Source organism: Vidua macroura, chromosome 26 (genome assembly GCF_024509145.1).
Source record: "Vidua macroura isolate BioBank_ID:100142 chromosome 26, ASM2450914v1, whole genome shotgun sequence".
Lineage (NCBI taxonomy): Eukaryota > Metazoa > Chordata > Aves > Passeriformes > Viduidae > Vidua > Vidua macroura.
In genome coordinates, this window is record NC_071596.1 from 5,298,741 (window position 1) to 5,319,556 (window position 20,816).

Consider the following 20,816-nt stretch of genomic DNA (forward strand, 5'->3'; position numbering starts at 1 on the left):
TTCCCAGGAACCACCAGGGGCACCCCAAAGAGCAGATGAGACCCCAAGAACCAAGTGAGGGACCCCAAAACCCAAGTGAGGGACCCCAAAACCCAAGTGAGGAGCCCCCAAAAACCAGAGTGGCGGGGGGGGGGGGGGGTCACGCTGTGCTCCGGGTTTATTGGTGGGTACAAAGCTTCACAGTTTGGAGTCGCCATCAAAAATTGGGGTGGGGGGGAAGGAAACAACCCCCCCCCCAAACCCAACCCCCCCAAACACCCCCCCTAAAAAGCCGCTCCGGGTTGGCACGGGGTTAGTCGGCGCCGTCGATGTGCAGGGGGGCTCGGGGGGGCCCCGGCCGGGGGGCACAGGGGTGCCCGTTGAGCTGGGCGGGCGCCGCCGGGCTCTTCTTGGGGAGCAGGGGACACGTGGCCCCCCCGGGACAGGCGCGTTTGGGGCTCGGCGCCGGCCGCTGCATCTTGTGCTCCAGCAGCATGTGGTTCTGGGGGGGGCAGCCCCAGGCAGGCCCTGGGGGCACACAGCGGGGTCAGGGTGGGCACCCCGGGCATGGGGGAGGTGGCACGGGGCACTGGCGGGAGGGGGGGACACGGAGTGCTGGGTATGGGGGGGATGGGATGGGGTTCTGGGCACTGGGATGGGCACTGGAATGATGTTCTGGGCACTGGGATGATGTTCTGGGCACTGGGATGGGGCTCTGGGCACTGGCATGGGCACTGGAATGGGGTTCTGGGCACTGGGATGGGGGTCCGGGCACTGGAATGGGGCTCCAGGCACTGGGATGGGGCTCTGGGCACTGGGATGGGGCTCCGGGCACTGGGATGGGCACTGGGATGGGGCTCCAGGCACTGGGATGGGGTTCTGGGCAGTGGGATGGGCACTGGGATGGGGCTCCGGGCACTGGGATGGGCACTGGGATGGGGCTCCAGGCACTGGGATGGGGTTCTGGGCAGTGGGATGGGCACTGGGATGGGGTTCCAGGCACTGGGATGGGGTTCTGGGCACTGGGATGGGGTTCCGGGCACTGGGATGGGGTTCTGGGCACTGGGATGGGGTTCTGGGCACTGGGACGTGCTGGTGATGAGCACTGGGAACAGGGGGACATCAGAGTGTGGCACCTCCAGGTGTTGGGCGCTGGGAGCAGCTGGAATGGGGCACGCCAGGCACTGGGAGCAGGCACCCACTGGTGCTCAGCTTTGCCCCGCTGGAGTTGGGCACCCCAGGCACTGGGAACCCCAAGCTTTGGGCACCACTGGCACTGAGAAGCCCAAGCTTTGGGAACCCCAGGCATTGGTTACTGGGAGCCACTGGTGCTGGGCACTGGGATCCATTTGTTTTGGGCACCCCCTCGGGTATCAGGTACTGGGACCCACTGGGTACCAGGGTCTGTGTTGGGGCACCCCGGGCACTGGGACCTTTGTCCCCTTGGGCACCCCGTGACTGGGAAATGGGGACCCATCCGTGCTGGGACCTTGGTCCTGGGCATCTCCAGGACCTCTGGGCACTGGGACCATCACCAGCACATACTGGAACCCACTGGTGGCACTGGGACCCACCCACCAGCACTGGCCACCCCAGGCTTTGGCCTCCAGGACCCCCTGGATTTGGACACCACACGGTGGGCACTGGGACCCCCCCTGGCACCCTGGGTATCCCACACTGGGACCCCCTGCAAGCCTTCGGGTGCCACCGTGGGCACCGGGGTGGTGGCACTTGGTGGCCACGAGGCCGGGGCCCCGCGGGTACCTCAGGATGTTCTCGATGCAGCTGCGCTGGCGGAAGAGCGCGTTGACCACGGGGGTGCCCTCGGGCACCAGCGGGGCCTTGCAGAGGAAGGCGAGGATGGACAGGACGCTGTGGAAGCCCTGGAATTCGGGGTCGGCCTCGGTGCAGAAGGTGATGCGCTGGCACAGCTCCGTCAGGATGGCCAGGTCCAGGATGATGGGGCTGGCCAGCAGCGAGTCCTGCGGGCAGCGAGGGGGTCAGCGGCCACCGTGGCACCGAGGGGACGCGCCGAGGACAGCCTGGTGGCCCTGCACGCACCTCGCAGGTGTTGTGGATGACGATGGTGTTGGTGCCACCCATCATGATCTCGGACGTGTACTCATCCAGCGCCCGCTTGCTGTCCCCCACGTAGGGCACGTACTTGATCACCACCTGCCAAAGCCACGTCTCTGTCACCCCCATTGTCACCTCCGTGTGTGTGTGACCCCCCCCAGGCCCCCCAACTCACGCAGTGGTCAGGCTTGTCCTGGGGGCCGTAGAGGATGGGGTTGGCCTGGACCGTGTCGTCCACCACGTTGCTCTTGGAGATCTCCTTGGAGCGGAACTGCTGCGGCGCCGACAGGTTCTTCCCGTCGTTGTTCCCCAGGTGGTTGTAGCTCACGATGGACTTGGTCTGGGCAGGGGGCGTGGGCAGGTCACCCCCCTGTCCCCTGCAGGTGGGGACACCCCCCCCTCTTGAGCCCCCACGTACCTTGAGGCCGGCGCCCACCAGGAAATCCACCAGCACCGACTTGAGCTTGGTCTGCCCCGACTTGAAGTCGTCGCCGCCGATGAAGACGCGGCGCTGGGCGGCCAATTCCACCGCCCCCGGCACGAAGGTGTTCTGGGGGGAGCCGTTGATGTAGGCACAGCCCTCCAGGATGCTGGCCACGGCGAAGAGCGTGGACGGGGACACCTCCAGGCCTCGCTGCGGGGACACGGGCCAGCTCAGCGCCACCGCGGGCGCTGGTGTCACCCTCCCCGCTCCCCTCGCCCGCCCCCTGACCTCGATGGCCCTCAGCAGGTTGTCGGCGGTGTCGTTGAGCCCCGGCACGATGTCACAGAATCTCTCCGTGTTGGCCGTCCACAGGACGATGACTTTGTCCACCCCGCTGCTCTCCTTGAAGTCTCGGATGTCCCTGCGGATCTGCTCCACCTGAGACACGGCCGTCGGCGGCGGGGGGGGGGGGGGGGGGGACGCGTCAGCTCGGTGTCACCGCCCCGGGACCCGCGTCCCCTCCCCTGCCCCGCCCCGCCAGGACCTGCTCGGCCATGGAGCCTCGCAGGACGTTGTCCGCCCGCTCCTCCTGGTTGGCGGCGATGAATTCGGGGATGTAGATGGAAGGCCGGGGCTTCATCTTCTCCATGTGCGGCCAGAGCTGCTCCTGCAGCGGCCACTCCAGCACCTCCGCCCGCTTCATGGCCTCCGCCAGGTTCAGCGAGGAGATGTCCCAGCCTGGGGGACACGGGGTGACCCAAGCGCTCGGGGTGCCCCCGCGCCGCTGTGGGGTCCCCCCCCGTGTCCCACCTACCATCGAAGACGATGTCGTTGGGGTGCACCATGGGCAGCAGGTCCCGGAAGGGCACGTAGACATCGCCGGAGGGGCCGGTGCCCAGGCACACGGTGGAGGCTTGGAGCAGGGAGCCGTAGTAGTTGGCTGTCTGGGATGGGACAGGCAAGGATGAGGCGCTGGCAGGGGGAGGAGGGGTCCCAGCACCCCCAGAATGGGGGGGGGGCTGGGGGTGCAGAGCCCCTCTGCAGGGGCAGGGAGGAGATTGGGGTGCAGGACACCCGTGCAGATGAGCTTGGTGTCCCCAGGTCCCAGGACCTCACTGGGGTCCTTCTGGGGACACCCCAGGGACATGGCCCTTGCAGGGGTCACACTGAGGACACCCACCTCGCTGGGGTCACATTGAGGACACCCATGCCACTGAGGTCACTCTGGGGACACCCTCTTAATTGGGGTCACGCTGGGGACACACCTCTTGTGGGGACCCTGCTGGGGACACCCACCTTGCTGGGATCAGACTGGGGACATCCCCCTTGCTGGGGTATCTCTGGGGACACCCACCCTGCTGGAGTGACACTGGGGACACCCCTCTCACCGGGGTCACACTGGGGACACCCACCCTGCTGGAGTGACACTGGGGACACCCCTCTCACCGAGGTCACACTGGGGACACCCACCCTGCTGGAGTGACACTGGGGACACCCCTCTCACCGAGGTCACACTGGGGACACCCACCCTGCTGGAGTGACACTGGGGACACCCCTCTCACCGGGGTCACACTGGGGACACCCACCCTGCTGGAGTGACACTGGGGACACCCCTCTCACCGGGGTCACACTGGGGACACCCACCTCACTGGGATCTCTCTGGGGACACGCACCTTGTAGGGGTCACACTGGGGACACCCACCTTGCAAGGGTGACACTGGGGGAACCCCCCTCACTCAGGTCACACTGGGGGACACCCACCTCGCTGGGGGACACCCACCTTGCGCCCCGTTTTGGTCATCCAGGACAGCCCCAGCTTGTTGGCCAGCACGGCCGCTGTCACCGTGGTGCCGTTGTTGCCCCCCCCAGCCCACCAGCATCACCCCCAGGCGCGGCACCTGCCGGCCCGTGCGGAAGGTGAAGCGGGTGGAGCACGGCCGCACCTGGGGACAGAGAGAGGGCACAGCTGGGGACAGCGGGGACGAGCAGAGCCCCCCCCCCCCCCAAGCCCCCCGGAGCCCTTGCCCACCTTGGTGACGCCGTTCTCCTTGCAGACGTGCACGGTGCTGTAGGTGTACTTGGCCTCGATGAAGTCCTTGCTGTAGGTGACGTTGGGGCTCTCCACGAGGAATGGCTCTGCCATTGTTCCTGGAGCTGCCGTGGGAGGAAATGGGTGTCAGCGCCTGGCCTGGCACGCCGGGCCACCCCCCCCGGCCCTCCCCGGGCCCTCCGCCCTGCTGGGACGTGGCTGTGCCGCCCGTGGGGACCTTGGCTCCCTGCCCTCCCAGGGTGGTGGTGGCACTGGGACGGTCACTGCGGCCCCTTCCCACCCTGTGGCGGGACAGGGGGGGTTTATGGGGGGGGGGCAGCCTCACCCCAGGACCTCACAGAGGGCCCAGAGAGCCGAGGGGTGCACGGTCCCCGTCCTGCTCAGGGCAGGCAGGGACTGTCCCTGCTGTCCCCTCGCTGGGGGTGGCACAGCAAGGCGTGGGGGACTGGGGATGCTCCCAGGGGACATGGGGTGTCCCTGCACGCCGGGGGGCCTGGGGGTGCAGGGGACGTGGGAACTGTGTCTTCCCTCGATCCCTGGGGGTGACAGAGGTCGCTTCCAGGTGACCTGGGGACAACCCTGCACCCTGAGGTGGCGCACAGGGGACACAGGGGTGTCCCTGCTCCTGAGGGTGTCAGAGCGCGCAGGGGACATGAGGACAGAGGCTGTCCCAGCTCCCAGGCATGCAGAGAATTTGGTGACAAGGGCGGTCCCTACGCCCTGGGGTGACAGATGGGGCAGGGGACGTGGGGACCAGGGCTGTTCCCACTGCCAGAGTTGTCCCAGCGGACATCGCGACCAAGAGTGTCCAGCTCCCGGGGGTGGCAGAGGGGACACGGGGACAGAGGCTGTCCCAGGACCCCGGGGTGGCACGGGGGACGTGGGAACAAGGGGAAAGGGCATTTGGGGACAGCGGGTGTCCCAGCGCCTCGGGGTGGCGGGGGACACCGCGCCGAGGGCACGGGGGGACACGGATCCGCAAACCCGAACCTCTCCGGGGGTCAGTCCCGCCCCGCCGCGGGCACTCACCGGACCGGGCCGCGCCGGGCGCGCAGGAGCCGGAGCCGGTGTCTGAGTCTGTATCGGTGCCGGTGCCCGGTGCCAGCGGTTGTGCCCGGTTACCCGTTGTCCGGTGGCGGTACCCTGTGCCCGGTGTTCGGTGCCCAGTGCCGACAGCCGGTGTTCAGTGCCCGGTGTTCGGTGTCCGGTGCCGGTGCCCGGTGTCCCGTGTCCGGTGCTGCCCCGCGGGGACGATGCGATCGCGCTGCGGCCGCCCCGGCTCCCGCCGCTTAATCGGCTCCGCGGCCCCGCCCCGGCCCCGCCCCGCCCCGGCCCCGCCCCCCGCACGTGCCCACCGGCACCGGCAGCCCCGGACCCCCCGGGACCCCCGACCCCCGGTCCCGGGGCACGTGCGGGGCTCCCCGGACCACGCCGGCCGCTCGTACCGGGGGGGCGGCGGGAGGTGACGGGCGGGAGGGGGAAGCGGCCGCTGACCCGGGAAGGGGAAGTGTCGCCGGGGCCGGTCCCGGGCCGGGACCGGGGGTCCCGCCGCCGCCTTCCGGCCATTGACAGCCCTGGGCCGGCGGCTTCCTGCGCCCGGGACCCGCGGGCGCCTTCCCACGGCGCCGCTCCCACGGGGCTGGCAGCCCGGCACCGGCACCGGCACCGCGCTGCCCCCGGCAGGGGCACCCCGGCACCCCACAGCCCCCGGTGTGGGCACCCCAAAAGTCACGGCACCCCAGAGCCCCTGGCATGGACACCCCAGAGCCCTGGCGCGGGCACCCCAAAAGTCACGGCTCGCTGGAGCCCCTGGAGCCCGGGAGCTCTGGCACCCCGGAGCCCGCCGGGCGGACTCGCCACGGTGCCCCCAGCGCCCACCCCGGCTCCCCGCGGGCGCTGCCGGGGGGCACCGACCCCTGTGTGAGGCTGCACCCCCCGTGTGGGCCCGGGGAGCGCGGGGAGCGCCCGGGGCCGGCGCAGAGAAAGGGGTCGTGGCCGCCCCCCCCGCTGGCGGCCCCCGGGGTCCCGCTGCCTTTCAATGGCCCGCCCCGCTTCAAAGGGGCCCCCGGAGCCGCAGCAACGCCCCGGCCCCCTCCCCACCCTCGCTCCCCGCAGACACGGCGAGGACAGCTCTGCCCTCCTCCGCCACCCACCCCGCTCCTCGGGGCTCGCTGCCATCGCCACCCACCCTCCGGCACGCAGCGGGACGGGACCCACCGGGACCGAGCCCGGAGGGCACCTGCGGCCGGGCGGCCGCGGGGAGAGGCGGCGGTGGAGGGCACGGCGGTGCCGGGGGGCCGCGTCCGGCCCCTTGGCCATGGAGGAACAATGATCCCTTGGTGCCGGGCTGGAGGACAAAACGAGCCCCGCGCTGGAATGCCAGTGCCTCAGCAAATTATTGAAACAAAAATAACATTTCTTTGTACAATAATCCTGGGGCGGGGAGGGTCCGGGCAGCGCTGCCAGGGGCCCAGAACTGGTATTTTTCCACTGCTTTCCTCTTTTTTTTTTTTTTTTTTTTTTTTTTTCCCTTATTTTTTTACTTTTTTTTTTTCGCCCCCCTCCCATAACTCCCACCATTGTTCCTTCCCCCACTCCCTTCCCACTCCTCCCACGCTCGGCACCGCATGAGCGGGGCTCCCTTGTTCCCGCTCGCCCAACGCGTCCATGGGCCGGGAGCCCGGGCCGGCCGCCCAGTGCCTTCGCTCCCCAGCTGCCGGGGGCTGGCCGGGGGCCAGCGGAGCCATAGCGGAGCCATAGCGACCGGCCCCGCTCCCCCAGCAATGGTGCCCACCCCCCGCTTCCAGCAGACCCCCCGCTCCAGCCCCGGGATGGGTATCCAGGCCACGCAGCCCCCCCGGGAGCTCCCAAACTCTGCAGCGCTTCATTCTAAGCAGGTTCAGGGCAGCAGCCGGAGATGCTGCGAGTGCCGGGACAGGCTCATTTGGGGGGGGGGGGGTCCTGTCTCTGTCCCCCCTCCCCGCAACAGGTCGAGGCCGACCCCGCCAACCCCAGATTTGTGCCTTGCAGCAGCCTCAGCATTCCCTTGCCACGTTTTCCTTCCTCCACAGTTGGGTTTTTTCCCCTCGTGTAACACAATCCCAAGCCCTGGCCCTTCATTATATCCCTGCTGGCAGCTCCTCATCCTCCTCCCTCTCTCCCTGTGCCATCGCCCTCCCGGCGCTGCGTGCCCAAGGTCGGACCCACGCCTGCAAGGGAGGGAGCAGGGGGTGATTTTGGGGGTCGTGCCCAGCACTGGAGGTGCAGCAGCTGCTCTGGGAGAGGGACCAACGCCATCGGACCGTGGCGAGGACAAATTATTCTAATGAGCTTCCTCCTGGTAAACGAGCCACGAGCAGTGAAAGGTGCCCAGGGAAAAAAAAAAAAAACACGAGGGAAAAATCCACAGGGGAAAAATACCCATGGGGAAAAAAAACCCACAGTGCTGTCATTGGTTTCCAGCATCCCTAAAACCTGGCCAGGGTCTTCCCACGCCTGCGTGACCCCAAATTAGGGGCAGTTTGTGCAAGATGTGGTGCAAAGTGACTTTTCCCAAGTGTGACCTGAGTTATCAGAGAATTATCAGAGCCCAGGGCTCCTCCCGAGCCTGCAGCCGGCTCGGGTTTGCCATCCGGGAGGACACGGAGAGCGGGGATGCTGCCGGTGCGGCGGTCCCGGCTCCCGGCGCTGCCGATAAGGAGGCGGCGGCGGCAGGAGCCCGGCTGGCTCTGGCACAGCAAACGCAGCCAGTAAATTTCCACTGGGGCAGCTCCGAGTTAATGAGCTCAATGCGTGACCCCGGGCAGCGCCGGAGCTGCCAGCGGTTGGGAGGAATTCCCCAGGAAAGCTGGGAGGGGATGGGGACCCTTCCTGTGCGAGCGTCCCCGCGGGGCAGGAGCCGGCCTTGGATCCGCTCGGCGCCCCGGGGGAAGCTCAGGGAGGGTAACGGGGGCCTGGGGTGCAGAGCTTGGCTCAGAAGCCACATCTGAAACTAAAACTGGAGGATCTGGGGATTTGCAAGAGCCTGGGCTCAGCTCTTGCTCCGTGGCCGAGTCCCACCGGTGTCTCCTCGCGCGGGTGCTGCCGTGCCAGCTGCAAGGACAAGGACACCTTTTAACAAATAAACCAAGACTCTGTAAAACGTTACTTGACCCCTGGAGGATTGTCACCTTCTCCATAACTTGCTGTTTTGGAGGAGCAATCCCGAATTTAGCCCAAGGGGACACGTTATGGACACAGGGAATGCAGGGCCAGCACCTGCAGCCTCCAGCCCCGAGTTTGTGCTGCTCAGCCTCTGATCCAGGAGAGAGGCAGCAGGAACACAGCAGCTATTCCAAGACCACTGCATTCCTGACTGGTTTTATCCTTGATTTCATTTTGCCTGCTCCGTCCAGCCCCAGGGATGCTGCTGAAGGCAGGGCCAGAGCACTCCACGGTGACAGCAAGGCAAGGGACACTCCTTGGTGCCCTTTGCATCCCGAGCTTTTTTGGGATGATTCAGCCAGGTGGGAAGAGGTGGGAGCTCCAGCAGGATCCGTGCCAGGCTCATGCCCACCTCCTGCTCCAGCAGCACCCCCGGGATGAGCCTCACTCCTGCAGCTGCCCCTCGGTGGATTCCCTGCATCCCTGAGCTGAGAACCCCCTCCAGGCTGACACCAGCAGCATCCAGCGCCTCCTCCAAAGCAGCTTCTCCTCCAAAAACCCCGAGGGTGCTGCAGTGGGAACCCCCCAGCTCGTGCCAGGGCTGGAGGCCGATCCCAGCACAGCATTCCAAGGAGCTGGCCCGCTCCAAGCACCTCTTCCCTCTCCTCTTTCTTACCTACTCCCTGCTCTGACACTTTAGCTCACTCAAAGTGACCCGGTTCCTTCCCGTTTCCTGCTTCCAAGCTCCACGCCAGCCATTTATCACCTTTCCCTTTTGAGTTTCCTTGCGGGGAGAAGCACTGAAAAGAAATCCACAACCTTATTGTCTGCTTGTTTTCCAATACAGTGAATTTATTATATGTTGCAAAATCAGCATTCAGCTTTTTTAGTGTACAAAAAAAGGACACTAGCTCTTAAGAAAAAAGATTAGGAAAGCTGAAGACTATGCTGCCTTGAAATTGTAACATTTTGGCAAAGTGAAAAGCTCTTTTGTAAACTCCAACTCCATGGCTCAATATAGTTTTTATCCACAGTACAATATTACAAAGTAAAACACAGTATCAATAAGTTAAGATCATACTTAAATCACCTAGAACTGGTTTCTATTAACCCAAAAAGCACAAAATTTTGCCTAAGCTTCATCGTCTCTAAAAAGAAAGGAGAAAAAAAAAAAAAAAAAAAAAAAAAAGGCAGATTCGACTACAATTCTTTAACACAGTCCAAAAGAAAAGTGAAGCAGGAAGTTGGTGGATGCTAATTGGGTCTCACAGTTTGGATAATTAATTAAATATTTTCAGGGTATTTTTTTATATTCAAATTTTTTAGAAGTTCCAGAATATACATGTAAATGTACACAATACATCTTTGTATACAACTCTGTTTGCAAAAATATCTTATAGCAGATGTATAAAGATTGAGATCCATCTCTATCCCCACCCCCCCTCCCCAAGCAACAACAACAAAAAAAAAAAAACCCCTCCTTTCAAAATATTAAGGATCAGGAGAAGTGTTTCCACGGAAGAATTTACTCATCCTGGGTTTGTAGCTGCTGCCTCTTCTGCCATCCCGAGTTCCGCCTCCTCCGCAGTCGGAACGAAGCCCCCACCAAGCCCCAGCACTGGGGAAATTCCCATTTCCCACCCAAAAACGCCGGCGCTGGGCAGGGCCGGCGATGCTGGGCTGTGCAGTGACAATCCCAGAGCGGGGCTGAGGATTTGGGACGTGCCAGGTTCTCCTCATGCCCTGCTGAATCCCCAGGGCTCCGGGGGCGCGCTCACCCCGCTGGCCGGAATTCCCGCCTGGGATTCCCGGCGAGGCCCCGTGGAGCAGGAGCACAGAGATTCCCAGACAAAAGCTCCTGGCCTCCAGAGCTCCCAGCATTTTCCAGAAGCACCAGAGGCAGGCGTGGTGCTGCCCCAACGCTCCCTGACCTCCGGGTTTGATGTGGGGAGGAAGGGACGGGAGCAAAGCATTCCTGACCCCCGGGATTCCCAGCAGGAATGCCCTGGGGGGGGTTCTGGGGTGCTCCCCCCTGTGCTCCTTGGGCAGAGCAGCTCTTCCCACCCCTCCCTTCTCCACAGGTTTGGGGCTGAGGACCAGTGGAAGACTGGCGGCATTCCAAGGGCCACCATGTCACTCTGGCTGTCACCTTTCCCTTGGAGAAGGGGATGGCAAAGCCCTGCTGAGCGCTGGATGCACAGGGAGAGACCTCAGAATAAAGTGACAAAGCAAAAGCAGTGGCCCTGGCTGTGTGACAACAATGAAATCATAATATAATAATAATTAGTCATTTTATCTCCTATTTTTCATACAGCAGATGGACCCACGTTTTGTTTGGGGCAAGGGAAGAAAAAAAAAAAAAAAACCCTCAAAATAACTCCTTGTTGTAAGAAGTGTTTCCCTCCTTAACTCTGCCATTCCTCTCCTTCAAAGGGTGAAAGGCTCTTCAGTGCAACCTCCAAGGGAAGGAGACTCCACAGGGAAGGAATCCTTTACTTTGAGATAAACGGAAGTGGGAAGAAGTCAAATCCCACAGGCTGGCAGGATTAAAAAGGGGAGAGGGGAGAGAGAGAAAGGAACAGCAGAGTTAAAGGACACCTTTGTGCTTTTTGGAGTGTTTCTCACACCCTGGCCATACTCTAAAACGTTCCCTTCAATCCAAAGGAAAGAATTAAATAAAAAAATCAGGAAGCAGGACTGCAGGGAGAAGCTGGCTGAGATAAAGCACACCAGTGGAAGGGATCCGCGTGGGAAAACAGCACCTTACTGCTCTCACAAGGATTTGCTGCTGCCTTGCAAAGACACACACACACAAAAAAAATACCCCAGGAGAAAGCAGAGCACCCCCCCCGCCCCCTCCTCTCATGGATCAAGGAATAAAGTCACTCCTCTGGGTGACTCTTGGGTCACTTTTAGTAATACTGCAAGGAAAGGGTCCCAAGCACTTGGCCTAAAAGGAAAAGGGAGGCACAGTTTTAGAAAAAAGATGCTTTTTTCTTTGATACAAAAATAGACCATAGTCTCATTAGCAATTAATAAAATTGGCTGCCTTGGTAGAAAATTAGAAAAGTCAAAGCCAAGCCAGACAGGTCTCCATCTTGCCAGCACTGGTAGCTGGAGGTGAACTGGGCACACTGGGCAGGAGGTTTGCACCCAAAGCAGATAAAAAAAAAAAAAAAAAAAAAAGGGGTTTTGGGGTTTTGTGGTTTTATTTTTTTTGGGATCCACCTCTGCCCTGGCCAAGGTGCTGAGCCCCGGGGGAACCCCTGTGCTGCCACCACCACCCCCCCCCAACCCCGAGGATGACAATGACAAAGCAGGGCCAGACAAGGAGAGCTCAGGGAACGTGGTGTATTTCCGCGGAGCCGGGAGCAGACAGCTCTCATTCCAAACAGTCCTAGCAGCAATTCCAGTTCCTCACCATTTGTAGGACAATTTGTAACCCACGTGGAGCTGGGGAATTACAACTTCATGCCAAACTTTTAATCCATGAAAACTACAGATTCTTAACCTTTGGGAGCTTCGGTCACTTTAGGTAAGTTTTCCCTTAAGTGTCAAACGCTGGCTTCAAATAAGCAGAATTTTTGTTTGTTTGTTTTGTTTTTGTTATCCATTTGTTACATTCCAACATTCAGAGAGGCTTAAAAACTCGGGAGGAGCGTGCTGGACGTGGACATGACAGATCTGGCATCTTAAAGTCATCCCCAAGTTCTTCAACCACGAGGAATTAATGCTCGTCTCTGAAAGGGATTTTGGGTGTATAAAAGGGAACGTAACGTCCAGGGTGACTGGATTTTGGTTTGCCCTACCCAGTCCAGGGGTGAGTGGCAGCTAAAACTGCTGCTGGTCATACTCTGCTATCAGTTTTTTGATGTGGGCCAGTTTGTTGTGGAGGTATTCGCAGCGGTTCTTCTCTTGGCTGTAATTGGGGTTTGTCTGCAAAACAAAAAAACAAACAACAAAAAAAAAAAAGAAGTGTAGAGGTGGGAAAGGTTCTGGACAAATCAAAGCTGAGCACAGAGCAGATCATGGAATCAATCCTGGGATGGTTTGGGTTGGAGGGAATGCAAAGATCATCTCATCCCATCCCACCTTCCACTGTCCCAGGACCCATCCAACACTTCCAGGGATCCAGGGGCAGCCACAGCTTCTCTGGGAATTCCATCTCATTTCCTCCCAGGGAAGAATTTCCTCCTAATATCCCACCTAAACCTCCCCTCTTTTAGCTTAAAACCATGGAAAGAAGCTTTTTTAGATCCCTCTTTAAAACAGTCCTGTTCTGATTAAACCCAGCCAAGATTAAAATCCCTTTTCAGCATTGTCCAGCTCCAGGAGCCTCCTCACAGGGAAGGAGCACATCTGAGTTAGGCTCGGCCTAACTGAGCTTCCAACAATCACCCTCTGCCCTCTGCCCCCACCTCAGAGGCTCTGGAGCAAAGATAAACTTCCAGCATGCAGGGGAACTCTTCAAAGAGCTCCTAAATCCCTGAGCACAACAGGGCTCAGGACCATATTCACTTATTTAAAGGGAAAAAAACCCAAATCCCCACTGGTGTGTGGATAAAAATACTGACATTTTATGTGCCCCAAACTCCAAAAATCTGGGGACAGAGCTCCAGAGCCTGATCCCAACTCGGATCCCAGCAGCCCCCAGAGGATCCTGTTATCCCTCAGCCCGTGGATCTGAAACACAAACTGTTCCTTCCCTGGAGAGATAAAGGCCCTGAGTGAACACAGCCATTGTGCCACGGCCACGGCTCAGCGATCCCCAGGATCCACGGGGCACTCCCAGCTCCCCCCAAACCCTTTCTGATCTGCTTTTAGGGACGGGCTGGAGCTGAACAAAGATCTGCTGGAATTGCCTCAGAGCCTGGGTTTGCTCTTGGCAAGGGCCCATCTCTTTCAGTCACACCAGGGGCACCACCCAAAAGCCTTCTGTGCCCAAGGACATTCCCTTACCTTTTTAATTTTCCGATATTCCTGTAAAATTTGATCGTGGATGGTCTAAAAAAAAAAATAAAAAAAATAGGGCATTATTTTCAGTTCTGCTGTAGGTATTTACTGATGGCTCAATGTACACAATTCCTCCAAATTCCAGCCAAAATCTGCTCTCTCCATGGCTTCCCTGGGCAGACCCAATGGCTCTGATTCCATGGATATCCTGGAGCTGACACAGAAGGATAAAGCCCCACCTGTGACAAGCACCTGGATTCCAGGATAATTCATATTTCCAAATCCCCAACTGATTTTTCCCCCCCCCCCCCCCACCAAGATCTAAAAACAATCCAGTGAGGAATTTTGCAAGGAGAAGGGCAGGAGGTTTGAGGGAGGAAGCTGTGCTTAGCACAATAGGTGCTCTGTAAAAATCTGTTTATTATCCTCGACGAGACTCACTTTTTCAAGCTAATGAATAGCTAAAACTCTTTAAAAATCACTCTGACAAGCCCAATAATGCTGCATTATTAAGATCAAAGATTGCAGAGGAACAGATGACCCTGTGCTAACTCCCCTTCCAGCCCTGATACGCTCCCATATGTGCAAATATGAGTTTTTCTGGCTGGGATACACTAATAGCTTCCAGCAGCTTTTGGCTAAGGACACCAATTGTCTCACTGAGGCCTTTCCTTGTCAACAAGTCCCATGATGTGGCTCCAGCCTGAAAAAGGAGCAGCGCAGAGCTGGGTTAGGAGCATTCCCCAAAGCTGTCAGCTGTGTGCACGTTCCCCAGCAGTTCTGAGGCTGGAATTTTAGACACCGACCCAGCCCAAACAGAGCACATCAAAGACCTGCAGCTCTGCCACGTGCACAAGGAGCTGGTTTTAGCTCTCTTTTTACCTTGTATTCCTCAGAGCCCTGCAGAAGTTGCTTCAGCTTGGCGTCCAGCTGGGTGAACCGTCGGGTTATCCGCTCTATCCGGGCGTGCAAGTCCCGGTACTCGTTGTACTCCGCGTTGAAGTCGTTTTTGTAGCTCTGACGCTGCTCCGAGGAGGAAATGGCTGCGTATTTTCTGCAGGGAAAAAGGCTTTGGTCAACGGGGTTTGAGGAGGGGATTGGTTTGGGGGGAGATTGGTTTTAGAGGGGGGAATTGGTTTTGGGGGATTCCCTCCGGGTTGTGGCGGTGCTGAGCACAGAGGGATGAGCCTGGAAACAAGATCGTGGGTAATTTAGGATCACAGGATCATCTAAATGGGATTTTGGGAAGGAATTCTTCACTGTGAAAGGTCTGGGATGGAATTCCCAGAGAAGCTGTGGTTGCCTCATCCCTGGAAGCGTTTGGAGCACCCCTGGATAGAGGAAGGTGTCTCTGCCTGTGGCAGACTGGATGGGCTTCAGCTCATTCCAGCCCAAACCATTCTGGGATTCAAGTTGGAAAAGCCCTCCAAGATCAAATCCCAGCACTGCCAAGGCCAGCACTAAACCACATCCCCAAGTGCCACATCCACATGGCTTAAATCCCTCCAGGGATGGCGATTCTCTGTCCCAGTGAAGAAATTCTCCCCAGTATCCCATCCAAACCTCCCCTGGTGCGGCTTGAGGCCGTTTCCTCTCATCCTGACTTGCATTAAAGTAGCAAATTATGGAGGCAACCACCAGGGATTGTTGCCTTGACCTCCTGTAAAACAAACAATGTTTGCTCCCAAAACTTCCTATCTCTGCCAGATAGGGTGGAATGGGCAGGTACAGCCAGGCCAGGAGCAGCTGGGGGTGGAGGAGGACACTCAGATAGTGCTGCTACAGCTTCTCTGACTCCTGCTGGCCCGCAGAACATGGAGTTCTGCATCTGTGCCAGGCATTGGAACAGCAGGAATATGATGCTTCCAGTGTTAAGAGTCTTTAAAGGAACACAAAAAGCATTGAGCCATCGTTGCAAAACGCTCGCAGGGTGATTATGTGGCAAGAGCACGACAAGAAACCACGGTGAGGAGCTTTATTCTGTTTTTTTTTTTTTCCCACCAGCAACTCTAGTTCCAGCACCTTCTAGAGACACTCGTGGTGTCCTGAGCTCAGGTTGAACTGATGTGTCTTTGGGGGCCTTTCAGAAGTTATTCTGCTCAACAAAAAGCCATTAAAGCTGATATTTACAGCCCTCTCCGAAGGTAAAACTCATTTTTTTGGTAGGTGATGGCTCTAATTTGCCTCCCTGCTCTGGCTGCAGCAGGGCCAGTGTGGTGCCTGAACACAGAAAAACTGATTTAAGCCTCAAATTAAGGGGGGACTTTCAGTGCTTTAACTTTTTTAAGTGCTCTAAACTTCTAGAACGGACTTCTTGCCAGGGGCTGGGATAAAGAACCATCCACCCAGGATAAAGAGGCACCAAGCAGCAGTGACAGCTCTTAGAATTTGAGGAGCTGGGCACAAACCAGTCAGATCACACTGGGTGAGCCCACAGAGCTCCCAGAGCTCAGAAACCTCTCCCAGTTTCTTTGGGGAGAGCCCAAGGAGCTGCAATATCCCATTTTGGGAGGGATCAGCACGTGGGTGAGAGAAAAAAAAAAAAACAAAAAAACAAACCACCCCCAGCCACCCAAATTCTTTGGAGTAACCCTAAAAATGTCACCTTGAAGGGGTTGTTTGTATGGCTGATCCAGCCCAGCAAAGCAGAAACCTTTATCTGCCCTAGAGCTTCCTCCTCCTCCTCCATCCCTCCCAGCAATCCCAGCACAGCCAAACCAGCTCTGATGGAAACAGCCCCCAAGGCTGGGACATGCACAGGGAATTTTCTCCCCCTCCAGCTACAACTTTTTCCCCACCCCAAAGCTTTGTTTAGAACAGGTTTGGGTTTATGCAGATTCTGGGCTTCCTTCACAGGGATTTTTGGGCTTTGGTTGTTTAATTAACCTCGAGGGGATCTGATTAAAGAGTCAAGAAACAACTCAGATCCTAAGCCAGGGGTTAGAGCCTCCCAGGAAAGAATATTTCACTGCTTTATGGAGATGATCTTGGCTCTGAAGAGGGCAAGAATTAGCAAACAACCCCAAATCCTTCCTTGCCCTGCCTTCCCCAACACGAAAGCAGATTGTTCCCTCTCAGAGTTTCCAGCTGGAACGTGGAGATGTTTAATCCTCACAAACCCCTCTAAGGTGTGAAATGTTTCTTGATGTGCTTAATTTATAGGATGTAACCATGAACTCCTGAAGGAGGTAAAAACCAGCTTTGATATCAAGTTTAGTCTCAACTATTAATCTGCAGAGCTGGGTTGACTCTTTTTCTTACACCCACCTAACAAAGTTCTATCAAATAACACAAAAAGTCCAACAAAAATCCCCAGCACGCTGTGATTTCTTAGCTTGAAACATGATCCCAAAGTGATGAAGCAACTGATAAACATACTTACAATAAATAATCTGGCATTTCTGAAGTTGATGTTGGTACACTAGAATTATTGCATGTTCCATTTAAACCTGAAAAAATAAAGATTTGTTTATAGACGTTCTTAAACTTCAAAGCTCTTTGCAATTCGGCTTCAAACTCGTAAAACTTGCCTGCAATATACAGTTTATGGAATTCTAAAGGATTTCTGTTTTGCTTGGAACTGACAGAGGCAAAGGAGCCACAACAAGGTGGCTGAAAGTTCAAGGCTCCTCCAGTATTTGTCTGTCAGCAAAACAACACCAACATCAGCCTGTGCACCGAGCAGCAAAAAAAAAAATCTGAATTTAATTGGTGGATAAACAGTGCCTGCAGTGGGATAACACTGAGAGCACCACTGGGAATGAGGAAAACACAGCCCTGAGCCCAGAGAGCTGAGCTGGGCAAGGTGAACCTTCTGTTCTCCTGCTTCTACACTTGAGAGATTCCTCTGGGGATATCCAGGGTGAGATTCCTGAATTAATATGCCAGAGTCCTGCAGGGCACCACAGAGAGGATTTCAGGGAATGCAGCTCCAAACACAGATCCAGGCATTAAAGAATGTTCAGAAATTGAAGGAAGAAAAGAATAAACCTAAAGCAGACTCATCCTCCACATCCACCAAGCACTGCAGGATAAATGAGGAGGAGGAAAGCAGCTGGATCCACGTTTGGAAAGGGATATTTTCCACAAATTGTGCGTTACATTCCAAACCCTCACCAGAACCCTGCACAACCTGAGTCAGCAGTACCCTGACTGTACCCTTAAAGAGATGGAATTTCCTCTGAATTTCCACGGAAAAGCTTTCCTGAGCAGGATGGGAGAACGGCACAAACCCAGTGCTTCTAAAACCATCCCAATCCCAAATTCCTGCTGCAGCTCCTCCTGCTTTTCCTCCTTTCCTGACCACAGCGTGGAAGATGCAGAACAGGGTTGAAGGATGGTGGAAGGGAAGGGACACAGGAGGTTTGTTTTGCCTGTGAGTGCCACCTACTGACTGAAAAGACCCCAAAGGTCCCTCCAGAGCCTCTGGAACAAAATTCCTGGGAGAAACTCCCACTTCTGGCAGGAGGTGTCCCTGCCCACGGCAGGTGGTGGAACCAGATGAGCTTTAAGGTCCTTCCAAGCCAAACTTTTTGTGATTCTCTGCTTCCCTACAGCTCCAGGGGGAATTTGGGGAAGGAGCAGGATGAGGCTGGTGCTACCCACAGAAGGAAAACATCCCAGTTCTTGCTGTCCAGGATCCAAGCAGGACTGACCACATCCTGTTTATGGCTGCTCCCATAAACGAGTCCAGCTCGGATTTGTTACCTCAAAACAGCAGCAGGAACAAACCCCAACTCCTAATAATTAACAAAAATCCAGGAATTAAACAGTAAAGAGAAGCAGAAAAGGTGGTGGAGGAGGCTCAGCATTTTCCCAGGGAATTTGGGTGTTTTTAAGACAAAAAGAGAGAATGTGTGAGTGTCTCTCCAGAACCACTCCAGAGGCTCATGGGGAAGAGAAACAACGTGGAAGAAACACAACATTCCCAGAAAAAAAAAAACTGGGATTGACACAAAAGTAGAAGAACTCTCAGTTCTGCAGTGCCACACACCCATCAGCCCCACGGACTGTCCTTAGCAATCACTGCTGAGCCATCAAAATGCATTTTGTCACTGCTGCAAAAGGCTGTGGGGAAGGGGAGGGCTGGGACCAGCTCAATCCCAACACCCTGAGAAGATCCCCCTTTCCAGGAATCCAGCAAACGAGGCTCCATTTCAAAATATTTTCCTTTTGGAGCCAAAACTGGAGGATTTTCATGCACCGAGCAGGAAGGGGAATGTAGAAAATAGTAACAGGGTGAAGGAAAATGCACAAAGGAATTTAACAGATATTCCCAGAGGCTGCAGGGAAAGTCCCAGTGCTCTGGGGAGCTGTAACAAACAGCAGAAAACATGGAAACAGCAGGAAAAGGAATGGATGGGATCAGCCAAGAAATATTCTCTGCTCTGACTTCTAAGAGTGCAAGGACCTGACTTTGAAATGGTGGCTTGATGGAAAATGTTTTCACCCCACCTCAATGCAGATTCACTGCTGTGTCAGCCCTTGGATAAATAAATCCCCAGCCCTAGTGGGATGTAAGGAAGCTTTTCCAGCCTGGAAGAGCTGGTTCTCCACTGCTTTCACAGCATTTATCACCAGGTTTATCTATCATTTCTTTTGTAGCCAATTTTAAAAGCTTTTGTGAGTAACTTTTCATTAAAAACCCAAACAACAGTCATCACAACAGCCAACACAAGCGCTGCACTGCTCTTCCCACTGCTCCCAGCCTTTCATCCCCACAGATTATCCCAGCTTTTAATTTAACCAGGAGAAACATGACACGCTCTGAAGGCAGTTCCAAACAGCACGAAAGGTTAAACAGGAAAAACCTGATACCCTGTGTGGAGAGGAAGCACCTCTGGTGATTTGGAGGCAGGACAGCGCTGGCATTTGGGTCCCCAGAGCACCTGGGATGGCCCAGGATGTGCCCATTCCTCCAGGGAATCCTGGCATCACACCCAGCCAACACCAAAAGCACCTCTGGGCCCCCACTCACCTGGGACCTGTTCCTGGGGAACACTAACTAAGTCAGCATTTTTTATTACTTCACAGTTCTGCTTCTCCTCTTTGCACTTCTCCTCGCTCTTCTTCTCCTTCCTCTCCTTCTCCTTGTCTTTGTGCTTTTTGGATTTTTTCTTGGATTTGACGTAGGAGCCGCAGTTGTGTTTGCTGCTCTGGGCACAGTCTGTGGGCAGGGGGTGACTCAGTCTCTCGGGAGGCTCCGTGCTCTCACAGTCTCTGCCGTTGTGAGTCAGGTCGTTGCTGACATCCGAGAGGGGATCGTGGGGCCTGGGCAGCTCCAGGGCCGGGAGGGAGGAGCTGGAGCTCACCGGCTCGGGCAGAGCCGGGGGCAGGGCAGGGGGGGCCAGGCTGTCCTTCCCGTTGGAGGAATTCAGCTTCCCGTTGAGAGTGGGTTGGGTTCTGTGAGCCAAATGTGAGATCCTGGGCTTTTTGTTGGCCAGGGGGTCGATGAACTCCACAGGTAAGGGTCGTTTCTGTTAGGGAGGAGCGGGGAGAAAAAGGAGAAATTAATCACGTTGAAGGTGCACAAGTGGAGCTGGGTGTTACCACTAGGTGGTGGTGCAATACAGGGGAGAAGGGAATATCCCCGGGAAAAGCAGCTTCTCCATCCCAAGCTGCTTCCCAGAGCCCACGGTTTGGTGGGACAGCTTAAAGAATCCCATCAGCAATTCCTCACCTCCCCTATTATGCACACGCAGCCCCAGCCCGCTCTCACTGCAGCTTCTTTCAAACCCAGCCCTTTGGAACTCAAACCCTGCAGTCCCTCTCCCCCTCAGAGAGTGGAAATATCCCTGGAAGTGCCCAAGGCCAGGCTGGACAGGGCTTGGAGCAGCCTGGGACAGTGGGAGGTGTCCCTGCCCACGGCAGGGGTGGCACTGGATGATCCTTAAGCTCCCTTCCAACCCAAACAATTCCGTGATAAAAACATCTGTCCTGAGCACCCAAAAGTCTCTGTGAAGGAAAAACGTGCTCAGCCCTCTGGAGCAGGGAGGGATTCACCAGTTCTGCATTTGATTCCCAGCTCTGTGGCCAAGAGCTTTGCCCCTTCCCCGCTCCTTCCTCTTCTCAAGAGCGAGGCATTGCCCGAAAGAGGGGAGGAAGTGCCAAGTGCTCAGTTCTCAGAATTTCAGGCAAAAGGGGACATCTAGAAAGCCACGTCACAGGGGCCAACGTGACCTGAGCAACCCT

General features: G+C 56.9%; 2 protein-coding genes across 3 annotated transcripts in view; both read right to left on the minus strand.

The window, feature by feature from the left end:
* Positions 1–139: 139 nt before the first annotated feature.
* ISYNA1 (inositol-3-phosphate synthase 1) lies at positions 140–5,808 on the minus strand. Its single transcript, XM_053999416.1, is given in 13 exon segments — positions 140–490; positions 492–507; positions 1,744–1,961; positions 2,041–2,154; positions 2,231–2,395; positions 2,474–2,689; positions 2,768–2,917; positions 3,024–3,217; positions 3,294–3,423; positions 4,260–4,343; positions 4,345–4,422; positions 4,509–4,633; positions 5,559–5,808. Coding segments are annotated over 12 exon segments (1,677 nt in total). The 5' UTR covers positions 4,623–4,633; positions 5,559–5,808; the 3' UTR covers positions 140–292.
* A 6,201-nt stretch (positions 5,809–12,009) lies between these two features.
* ELL (elongation factor for RNA polymerase II) overlaps positions 12,010–20,816 on the minus strand; it is a 50,125-nt gene continuing 41,318 nt past the window's right edge. For both annotated transcript variants that reach the window (XM_053999408.1, XM_053999409.1), the window contains exons 8-12: positions 19,603–20,101; positions 17,008–17,074; positions 14,508–14,679; positions 13,632–13,676; positions 12,010–12,608 (exon numbers count right to left, since the gene is read on the minus strand). In XM_053999408.1, the coding sequence (XP_053855383.1) occupies positions 12,504–12,608; positions 13,632–13,676; positions 14,508–14,679; positions 17,008–17,074; positions 19,603–20,101 (888 nt within the window). In that variant the 3' untranslated portion in view covers positions 12,010–12,503. The remainder of the gene's footprint in view (positions 12,609–13,631; positions 13,677–14,507; positions 14,680–17,007; positions 17,075–19,602; positions 20,102–20,816) is intronic.